At 43.1% G+C, this 12,174-nt stretch overlaps 1 protein-coding gene across 1 annotated transcript; it reads right to left on the bottom strand.

Annotated features, from left to right (window-relative positions):
• Positions 1–5,169: 5,169 nt before the first annotated feature.
• Positions 5,170–6,102, bottom strand: LOC147684582 (olfactory receptor 1f45-like). The gene has a single exon (XM_086939717.1). The coding sequence runs from the start codon at positions 6,100–6,102 to the stop codon at positions 5,170–5,172; it is 933 nt and encodes a 310-aa protein (XP_086795843.1).
• Between the last annotated feature and the right edge of the window lie 6,072 nt (positions 6,103–12,174).

The following is a 12,174-nucleotide window of genomic DNA, read 5'->3' on the forward strand; positions in this document are numbered from 1 at the left end:
GGATGAATTTTTAGTGCTACTTAAGTGTGTCTGGGTTAAGGTTACAGTCCACTCAGGTCGCTCTGGACTACACTTATATATAGCTCATCACATGTAAATTTATTTTCTTATATAGTTAGAATTACATTCCCCATGATATTGTTACATCTCTTCCCTCTACATTTTACACTTCCTTGGGATCTTCCTGGATAGATGTACTAAACCCTAGTGCCTGGAGGTTTGGCTAGGGGGACACTAACATAAATGCTTAAACAAACCTAGAAAGTAGTTTGAAATTGTGTTGATATTTATATAGTGGAGACCTTGCTGGGAAGCCATGATCATGTGCATCAGAGGGTGATCTAAATGTTTCTATTATGCAATTCCATCTCATAGTTTTAGGGAGAGAGATTTGAAATAATTTCCCTACAATAGCATGAAATTTAGCAAAGCCTGGTATTGGAGGCCGGGTGCCTGGAGTCCAAAGACAGCAGTTTAGCCACTAGACCGCATTTCCTCCTTGTGATCTATGCACAAATGTCAGAACGTGGGATCAGGGCATCAAGGTTCAAATGCCTTAACGTTGTTTACTTACTACTGTTTATTCAAATCAAATCAAGCTTTATTCGGATTTTTAAAATCTATTAATGTACAGAAAACCCAATACATACGTAAAGAAACTCTCGCCCATAGACACTGTTAAATATTATATCTTAAAACACAATATAAAACAAAATCGACAATAAGTTATATAAACCACACATATATATTAAAAGACACACTCCTAGCACCATATGAGATTTGTAAACATGGAAAATACTATGCACACCATTTGAGCTCATGAATGGTAATATAAAGATAAAAGCATATTTAAAAAAAATTAGTAAAACCCTCCAGCTAAAAAGAAAAGGAAGTTGTAAACCCAGTATTTGTTTTGTGGCTACACCCTGATTATTCATGAAACATTCTGTCCTTCCATCTCAACTGTAAGTAGAATAATAGGTTGTCCTTACTTGCAATTTAAAAAAATAGATGTATCGGCAAACAGACCGACAGATGGACGCAGATAGATAGACAGACAGACAGGCAGACGGACACAGATAGACAGACACACAGATAAACAGATGGATAACTAGATAGATCGATAGATAGATAGGTAGGTAGATAGATAGATAGTTAGATAGATAGATGTATAGATGGATAGATGGATAGATGGATGGATGGACAGATGGACAGATGGATAGATGGATAGATGGATCGATGGATGGATGGACAGATGGATAGATAGATAGATAGATAGATAGATAAATAGATAGATAGATAGATAGATAGATAGATAGATAGATAGATAGATAGATAGATAGATAGATAGATAGATAGATAGATAGATAGATAGATAGATAGATAGATAGATAGATAGACAACTTAAATGCCAACATGTAGGAGCAAATTATGTGCAAAATAAATAAGGTGCACAAGATAACAAAGGAAAAAGTACAATAAGTTATAGAGAGAAGGAAAAAGAAAAGGAAGAAAAAACCTGAAACAAGCATATTGAAACAGTGCAAAATGTATTCCATCAATGTAAAACTTCCCCAAAGGAGTAGTTCTATTGAAGGTAAGCCATCCAAGTCAACCCCGCCCCCCTTTTTAGAGTGGACGGTGGATGACTTTTTTTTCAACTTTTTGTCACTGCCAGGTGTCTCCTGGCAGTGAGGAACTGTTAAAAAAAGAAAAATGCCCCTTATGCCATGGAAGAAAACTCCCATATATGGGGCTAATTTTCCTTTAATTTTTTACAAAAACAAAATTCTTGCTTTGGAAGTTTGTTTTGCCAAATAAAAAATACTTTGGAAAGGTTTGACTGAGCCAGCCATCACACTTTTCCTACATTGATAGGGACTGACATGACAGCAGTTCTTGCAAATGTATAGAGATGTCCGTGGGCCAGCAAACATCTCTAAAGTTGGCGGGAGTAGATAAAGTGCTCTGCTAACCTGTCTGCCTTTTCTCCATCTGTCAAACCCTAAATCAGGCTCTCTGTCTAGAGTGGCACGGTGGGCGATAACCAATAGGCTGGAATGCTACTCAGAGGGATTGCTAGTGGTTAGATTATTTGCAAGCATTCATCCCATCACCTTTTGGATGTTTTATTGCTGTACTAGGCCTAACCTGAGGCCGGCACAACTTTCCAAGCTTGCTACTGCCAATATTTGTGAATTCTGAAAAGTAGTACATTTGCATCCATTCAAGGAGTACTTCTATTGCACAGATTTGCTACTTTTTTGGTAAACTGGCAACTGTATATATATATATATATATATAAAAGTGGGCTTGGCAAGCTGAGAATGACCTGCTTCTGAATAAAGTTATACTTTGGTTGCGATTTATTGGCGACCTCCTACTAGTGTGGGATGGATCAATGATGCCTGAAGAGGCTGTACCCTTGCCTCTCTATAGGACGCAACATCTAGTCCTACTAATTTGAGCACGATAATAGGCAGGGAAATTTGCCATGAATATGTACATAACATGCTATTCAGAACGTGGGAAACCAGTATGAGTATGTGGCAGCTGACTGCATGGAGAGTGATCGATAAAGTATTGCCATTCTTACAGTTGCACTCTTAATTTTTGAATTCATATATGAATAACACTGTCCCATTACCCTTTCCCTAGTTACATACACTTTTTTATTAACAGGTACTAACCTGACCTCCATGAAGTAGAGGACTAATACGTCACTCTACCACACATACCCTACACGGTCCTGAAGAAAGCCCGATCTACCTATCTAGGCAATACGAGGCTGAAACATGTCGACCATTTTAAAACAAGAGAATTGAATACGCAAGAATTCTAATTATTCAACCTACGTTTCCTCAGAATATTCTCACCCCTAACTCGAATCCAGGAAAATAAATTGGACTTCAATACAAAGGAGGGAACCATGTGTGGACGATATTTAACGGGGTACAGTGTACATGTCCAGCCAACCATACACAACAAAAGGTACAAAGTTCCCCGGGGGATAGACAAGACAGTGTGTGTGTGTAGAGGAGGAGAGCAAAGACAGGGCACTGGGTGTTCCCTTGTTGGAACTAGAAGACCTCACACACCCAGTGAACTAGATGTCATGCTTCATCATTGGCCTCCTGCTCCTCGTCAGACTGGCGCTGCTATGTCTGACGGGCGCCTAATAGGCGCTCTTTGTCAGAGTTCTTTTGTTCCAGCCAATGGTTGTGTGCGTGTGAGGGGTCAAGTGAAAGTGTAGTCGTGAGGGAATGGTGGTTTAAAAAAGGTGGGTCAATCCACAAGGACCTTTATTCACGTGGCTGACTCCCTTGATTAAAAAAGTGGGAGGGGAGATAGGGACTGGAAGGTGCACAGCGGACTACCTCAAACCCTCTGATTAGGTCAACATGTTTCTTGCCCAACTGGCAATTCTTCAGGACCTCAGGTGCTCAGTACTACACAGGAGGTCCTGCTCTGGTGTGGTGACCCTAGGGGAGTCCCTAATGGGCCCGCAGTCTGTTCCCGTGGGGCAGCACAATATGGTACCGGTTTCCTGAAACTACCCGGTAGTTTCAGGAAACCGGCACCAGCTGTTCCACGCTACCTTCGGAGCGCCGCGCTTGTGGGTAGGTTTCCCAGCTCTGGCTGCACGCACTAGAGGTACCGTACCTTATCGTGCTGCCCCACGGGAACAGACTGCGGGGCCCATTAGGGACTCCCCTAGGGTCACCACACTAGAGCAGGACCTCCTGGCCTGCCCCCTTACTGACCCAGCGAGGTTGTATATTTTACCTTTCTTTCTCCTTGTTGTTTTTCATCACAGTGTAGTACTGAGCACCTGAGGTCCTGAAGAATTGCCAGTTGGGCAAGAAACATGTCGACCTGACCAGAGGGTTCGAGGTAGTCCGCTGTGCACCTTACAGTCCCTATCTCCCCTCCCACTTTTTTAATCAAGGGAGTCAGCCACGTGAATAAAGGTCCTTGTGGATTGACCCACCTTTTTTAAACCACCACTCCCTCACGACTACACTTTCACTTGACCCCTCACACGCACACAACCATTGGCTGGAACAAAAGAACTCCGACAAAGAGCGCCTATTAGGCGCCCCTCAGACATTGCAGCGCCAGTCTGATGAGGAGCAGGAGGCCAATGATGAAGCATGACATCTAGCTCACTGGGTGTGTGAGGTCTTCTAGTTCCAACAAGGGAACACCCAGTTCCCTGTCTTTGCTCTCCTCCTCTACACATACACACTGTCTTGTCTATCCCCCGGGGAACTTTGTACCTTTTGTTGTGAAAAATAAATTGGACTATCTGGCTGTACGAGTTATTTTAATATCTCACACTCACCACCAATCACTGATCACTACTGCTTTTAACCTAGGGCATATACCTCCTGGTGGAGGTTGCATACCAACTAACCCAATGATTATGCAGTCACATGAATAAAGGAGCGGAGAATCAAGATATACCGCTAATACCAACAACTTTACACATGCATGAGGGTTTTTTACCTTGGGACATACAATCTACCTGTATACCCAGGTTATGCAGGACAAGTGATCCACCCTCCTTAACTGATTTATGAGATTAGATACCAAGGAAAGTGGATGGATAACATATTTTTCCTTCTTCCTCACCTTGATTTATGTATACAACTAGCACAAGCATAATCTCAAGGGGACATTCACTCGTGTGCATGGGGGCGTGGCCCCATAGAAAAGAGAAAACAATTTGCCTCTGCACCCATGCCACATTACGGACAAAAGGGCAGAGACAAGGAAGCTATCAGGACACCCTACAAGAGTACCCCTATGGAGGCGGAGAAGAGGAATTCCATGGCCTCACGCAGACACCCCCCTGCAAGCAGATGCAGTCACTCACTGCACCCATCTACAGAGGGATTTCTGCTCCCATTCAGATGCAGAAGGTGTTGCAGCCTGCACACTGAAAGGCAGACTGGTGGCTTTGACAGCCTCTCTGCTTTTCAGTAATGCACTGCTTGTGCCTGAGCTGGCGTAGCAGTACACTTACTGTAATAGGGCACACTGTCCTAGTCTTCCCCCAGTGCATCATTAAAAGGTGCGCTCCCGTGCAACCTGGGTCAGTGCACCCTAAAGAAAGTGCTGGCCCTGGTGTCACAACGGAATTATTTGTATTATTAGTTACAATATTCAGCAATGTAGTAAACGTAAGACTTTCCTGAATGCATTTTTCATTTCACTATTCCTCAGGCTGTAAATTAAAGGGTTTAGCATAGGAGCTATGACTGTGTACATCAAAGTCACAACTCTATCATGGTCCAAAGAGTATGCGGAAGAGGGTCGAAAGTAGGTGAAAATTGCGGTCCCATAGAAGAGGACTACTACTGTGAGATGAGAGGAGCAGGTAGAGAAGATTTTCACCCTTCCTTGATCCGAGTGGATCTTTAGGATTGCTGAGATGATGCAGTAGTAGGAGACAAGGACGATCATGAAGGGGACCACGACCGAAAAGGGCCCCTCCACAAAGATCACCAGTTCATTGGTGGATGTGTCTGAGGTGGAGAGCTTCAGTAGCGGGGTCATGTCACAGAAGAAGTGGTGGATCTGGTTGGAGCCGCAGAATAACAATCTGGAGGTCAAGACGCTGTGCAGGACCGAGTGCGTGGTGGCGAATAACCAGGACACAGCCACCAAGAGGAGGCAGACTCTCCTGTGCATCACTGTGGTGTAGCGCAGAGGGTTGCAGATGGCCACGTACCGATCGAAGGCCATGATTGTGAGAAGAAAACACTCAGCACTGGCAAAGGTAATGAAGAAGGACAACTGGGTGATACATCCAGGGAGGGATATTGTTTTCCTCACAGAGAGGATGATATCAAGCATTTTGGGCACGGTGACTGAGGTGAAGCCCATGTCCACAAAGGACAGGTTACTTAGAAAGAAATACATGGGGGTGTGAAGTTGTGGAGCGATCCATGTGGCCACAACAATGAGTCCATTCCCCGACAAAGTGAAAATGTACATCAACAGGAACAAGACAAAGAGGAAGAATTGATTGCTTTTCTTGTCGGAGAGCCCCAGGAGAAGAAATTCAGCCACCTTTGTTCCATTGCAGGCAGCCATTTGAGAATTACCTGTAAGTAAATTAGAGTGTGCTGTTGTCACCCCTTAAAATCTTGAATTATGCAGGAAGAATATAGTTACATATCTTTTGCATTTCTATGTTGCTTGATAGCTTCTTATTTTAAAACTAGTGCTGAAATTTTGTGGCTCAGTAACATTTCACCAAATACACAAGTTATGCCAGAAGTATTGCCTTTTTCATATCTCTCCCAAAGTGGTGTATGTGAATGCATCTACTCAGATCAATTTGGCAGTGGACAACATATATAAAAAAAAATGATTGCATGAAGAAGAGACAGAACATCTTTTTCACCCAGAAGATTACCATAACAGGCATACCTGCCTACATTATGACCCATCAGTTGATGCTATCCAATGTGGCATATGAGTCAGCTTTAACATAAAGGGATGGCTCACATCATGTCTACAATAATACCTTCACAAATATGTGATGGACCTTGGCATATGGTGTTGAAAGGCAATAAGCAGCAGTGGCCCGTCTATAAGGGCAGTGGGGCTACATCCTGCATATTTAGGGCATAAAGAGTGTCTGTCAGGATGAGCAAAGGTCAGCCTGATAGACTCTCCTTAATTTCAGGCCAGGCAGCCAGGAGGTAGGCATGCACTAAATGTGCATCCTTCTGGCTGCCTGAGCTGAATTTTGCTGAACTGACGATGTCACAGCTTCTGTGGGCATGACCACCTCCGGTCAGCAGAGGCCCTCAAGGACCTCCGCTTCATGACCAGAAAGAGCGTCAGTAATAGCCTTTTACCTGGACAGTTCATTTATAACCCCTGAAGTGGCCATGACCTAGTGTCTATCACTGATATCACCTCACAGAGTGGATGGGGTCAGCAGACTCTCTGACCCCATCCTACTGTGTGACAAGGTAGGGACTGCTGCCTCCCCTCATTGGCTGACCTTGGGAGGCAGCACTCCCACCCCTCTTGGCTCTTCCAAGGCTTCCCTTCCTGAGAGCTGCACCAGTGGCTTTTATTGACTGTTTGGTGCCTTCATGTAGCAATGTATGTGTATTTGTGAGTGAGTGTTGTGAATGGGCATGTGTGTGACTGTGCTCATATCTGCATGTGAATTTATGGGTGTAAGTGTGTGCATGTGTGTATGTTGGCCCTTCTCCAATTTGTACTTACCAGCCGCCACTGGCAACACGTCAACTTTGTCCAGTTCATTTGTATCTAAAAGGGGAAGAGTGGAATATCCATATCTATTCTGCAACAGTGAAGCATTTCTCATAACGGCCTTTGGAAGGCATACTAGGAGCAAGTGTCCACATTTTTGAAGGACAAATGTTATGATGGAGGAACAGTAAGATGATAGGGAACATCACATTTACACCTATGTACCCAATCTCAGGATAACATTGAAAACCTCCTGCTTCCAAGTTTAGGGCACGTCCACCTGGTTGATCACATCCTGAAGGAGCTTTTGGTAAGAGCTACTCCAGTGACGAACATTTGAACTTTAAACCAGTTGGGAAAGTTCTTAATTGTCCCTTATTGAGCCCTAGTACACAAGATATTATTCACTCATTCTGCCCGCTTGCAATCCGGGGATCATCTATAAGGAAGCTGAAAGCGTAGGAGCGTCAATGGTAACCAGCATGGCAGAAGCGTCTAATAAAACCATTTCTAGTGGCACATCAAGCTGATTTGGTTTCAGCACTTAAACGTCGTCAGACCAGACATCAGGCCCAGAGATGAAAATTGCAGTTACATCTGGCTATACCATTTTCAGACTGGACAGACCCCACAGGTAGGGTGAATGAATAGCGGTTATATATCGCAACTCCTTCTCTGCCATCCTTTTTCCAGCCTTATCTTCTGAGAATGAAGCCCTGCTGTTCAATGTTGATCAAACCAAAACACAGTCCTTTAATGGAGTCCTTTTATACCATCTGCAGGGATAAAAAAAACCTTTATTCATGCAATCGACTCACATATGGAACCCTCTCCGGCCAAGTCAAATTTTACTGTTAGGTGACTTCAATTTCCATCTAGAGAATCAAACGGACCCTGATACAGATCTTTTGGTCAATATTCTGTCACGTTTTGGATTTACTCAGTTGGTAGGTGGGCCCACGCACCAGGAAGGCCATACACTTGATGGAAGTTTTACTAATAATCCTGCCCTAACTACTCCTACTACACTTCCCATAACTTGGTCAGACCATATGGCAATATCTTGGAATATTCAACCTTCCGGTAAACTTCCCGCTGCCAAGGCCATGGGAAAATCCTATGTCTCCCAACCCTGGATAAGCCCTAGTGGTGAGCACTCTTCTTGTTTTTTCTCAGCGAGAAGAGACCAAAGACATTGATGAAAAGTCGCCAAGTTCTTCGATCTAGCTGAAATTTGCAGTTAATGAATTAGCCCCTTAAAAACACAAAAAGATCCAGGAGAAATAAACCTTCAGCACCATGGTTTAATGATACCTTAAGGGTTGCTAAACAAGGGTGCCGCAGGCATGAGAAAAATTGGATGAGAGCCTATGACCCGAAAGAAAAAGACAAATATAAGCAAAGTATAGTGCAGTGCAAGAAAACTCTTATCGATTGAAAAATCTGCATTTTTCTATAAGCAAATTAAATCTGTCAGTTATTCAAGTAAGGCACTGTTTGAAACTGTTTCTAAACTTTCTTCGCTAGCCACCAGGAAATCAGCAGATAGGCTAGGCTTTCTGTAATGACCCAGCGGATTTCTTTAAACAGAAACTGGAGGCGATTTTAATCGATTTTCCCTCAGGTCTTTTTAAAGATCAGAACAGTTTCGAGATCAGGCCGATGGACCCTGGGAGGATCTCCTTTAGTGACTTTGCTCATCTGACTGAGGATCAAGTCAAGTTGCCATTTCTAGCACAAAATCTGGACTCCTTCGGACCCATGTCAGCCCAAGATCATGCACCTAGATCTCACTCAGTGGCACTTTATCAGGCCAAGATCTTTAGTGCCATGTTTAGTTCGGGAGTGCTTCCTAAACAGTGGAAAAACGCTTCACCTTTCATCTGCTGAAGAAACCCAACTTAAATGTGCTGGACCTGAATAGTTTTCGGCCCATTTCCAGGCTTCCCTTCCCAGCCAAGCTGGTAGAGAAGGCATGAACGTGCAGTTGGCTGTGTTCTTGGAAAATAATTACTTGCTGGGTGATACACAGTTTGGTTTCTGAAGTGGTCACAGCACGGAGTCAGCGCTGATTGTGGCCACTGAAGAAATCAGGGCCTCTGTGGATAGAGGTGCTGCTTGACCTATCTGCAGCATTTGATACTGTCAATCATGACTTCTTGATTGACCGATTACAGAGCCTAGGGATTGAGGGTGTAGCCCTGGCCCGGTTGCGTTCTTTTCGTAAAGATCACAATCAATATTTCCTTTGAAGATTATACATCTGTGCCCTGTTCACTTCCATGCTGGGTCCCACAGGGATCCTCGCTGAACCTGACTCTATTCAACTTGTATGTTAAACCATTGGCAACTCTGAACAAGTTCTTTGGGTTGTCGTTAGTTTCTTAAACTGAGGACACCCAGATTGTGGTCTCACGCTCTAAAAATGGCCCACATATGAGCAACACTTTTCAGATCTGCATGAGCGTAGGCAGCCCATGGATGGACAAAAACTGTCTTAAATGTAACCCTTCTAAAACAGAAGTCAATGAAATTGAACTCTTCTTAGATAGAAGCCATCCTATTTGGCATTAATATCTCTTTATGGACCCCTTCAAATTGGCCAGAGAAGTGCAGTTCTCTTCCGACACCAGCTACGAAGGTCAAAAACCTCAGTGTTTTGATTTATGATAAACATTCAAAAAGCAAGTAAAAAGTAATTTCGTCATCCTTTTATAACCTACACATTATAAAGAACACTGCTCAATTTTTGCCATTCGACCTACTAAAGTCGTGGTGATTACATTGGTCTTGTCTAGATTAGACTATAGTAATGACATTTTCCAAAATCTTCCAAAAAAGTAACTGAACAAACTACAAATTCTTTAAAACTTAGAAGCCCAGTTGCTGATGAAGGTCCTTAGATTCCATTCAAACAGAGATTGTGCATTGCACAGTGAATAAGATACCTCGCCCACTCCCTGCTGAATTCTGGCCTCTTCCAATAGATAGCCTGCAGACTCCACCCAAGACAGTACGTAATCTGGGGGTACTATTGAATAGTAATATACAACTAGACTCACAAGTAAACAGAATAATCAGCACTTGCATGTCTTTGTTTAGAGCCGTATGGAAAATAATTCCACTGCTACCACCGTCCGCCAGGAAACAGGTGGTGAGGACTCTCATCATGCGCTGGCTAGATTAATGCAACGCCTTGCTACTTGAAGCACCAATGTTTCTGATCCAAAAATTGCAGAGAATCCAAATAATAGCAGCCAAGCTAGCTTAGAAGAGACAATGTGGGTCATCGGCATCCTTATCGCTGAAGGATCTCCACTGTCTGATGATCCTGCAGAGAGTACAGTTCAAGTCGCTCTGCATTATCCATAAAGCAGTACACAAAGTGGGACCTAGACCACTGCAGAGCAAATTCTCCTGTTATGTCCCAGCTAGAAACCTCCGCTCACATTGCTAGATTTAAGAAGACCAGGATGTGAGGTATCTCTGCAGCCTCGCGTCTTTGGAACAAACTACTGCTTGATCTCAGAGAAACCGAGAATCTGCAGAGCTTCAGAAAATAGCTGAAAACTTGGCTCTTTCTTAGGGACTAACATGGCTTAGTCTTAGTGCCTTTGTCTTCTCTGCTGTATAGTTGCAGGTTGCACAGCGTCTGTAGGATAATCTTAAGCGCCAGGATACCGACTGGGTGACAGAGCGCAATACAAATTCATACACAATACAATACTATACAATACAATTCAGACTCACAAGACTTTAGGAGGCTGCATTGGCTCCCCATTAAAACTTTCTTGTAGTGCCTTTGTATTGCTTTCATGGCTGTCCATGGACTAGGTCCAACATATTTGAAGGAAAGATTTATATAGTACCGGCCAAGCAGGACGCTCCGTTTGAGCTCTGCAAGAAATTTGGTAGTCCCCTCCACCCCCCACTCCCACGCCCACCCAGCAAGCTGTCCTTGTAGGGAGGTAGAAGCTTTGTCACGTTCACTGCTCATAAGTGGATCTGAAAGCAGCCACCTCTCTATTAAGTTTCAGTAAATCTCTGAAAACTTGGCGGTTTAGTCATAATTAGTTTTATCTGGTTGTCTAGTCAGTGGTCACTGGTAAGCACTAAGACGCCTCTGGATATAAGTTGGGCCCTATAAATTAAAAAATCAATCGATCAAAAATCAAATCAATCAGTCACGCCTATTTTATCTCACCATTAATCTCCAAAATTAAAAATCGGATCATCTAGTGGTTAAAAGCCAGGGACTCCTTCTGAATAATAATGAAAATATGGTGACACAGGTGAATAGTTGTAATGCCAGCATATTTCCAAGAAGATGCAACATGTGCTAAGTTCAAGCTCCGTTAATTGCTATGTGATGGATAGACTTAAAGTGGTTACTCATTGAATGAACAAAACATGTTAGTTTCAAGATTGTTGATGAAATGATTTGGCGTACTTTCTAGAGCTATGTGTATCGCTGCCATTTTGAAGCCATAAGCAGCAGCATATGCAATTTTGAAAACAATCATTATCCCTTGTACAAAAGAAGTGCTGTGTTTTTGGACTGCTGTGCAGCATTATAGGAATGTCTGAACATTAGGTGTTACAGGAAGAGGTCCTAATGAAGAAAGGAAAACCAAGACAGAGCTATTAAAAAAGAAACTTCTTACTATGAATGACAAATACACTAGAATCTCCAAAGACTTCACTGATACTTAATAGAGCAGAATGACAAAGTGAAACAAAATTGCAGACAACCCAATATATGCTTATCGAAGATCTCAAAACTTGAAATCCATGGGGATGTCCTTGAATGTGAAGTTTGTATGCATATGGAATTCTCGTCTCGGTGCCTACTCTAACTCAACTCTGGGCATTAGCTTGCCTCATCTTTACAATGGCCCCCCACATTTGCCGGGGATGCCTGGTTTCACCTGG

This window comes from Lissotriton vulgaris, chromosome 10 (genome assembly GCF_964263255.1).
Source record: "Lissotriton vulgaris chromosome 10, aLisVul1.2, whole genome shotgun sequence".
NCBI classification, from domain to species: Eukaryota; Metazoa; Chordata; class Amphibia; order Caudata; family Salamandridae; genus Lissotriton; species Lissotriton vulgaris.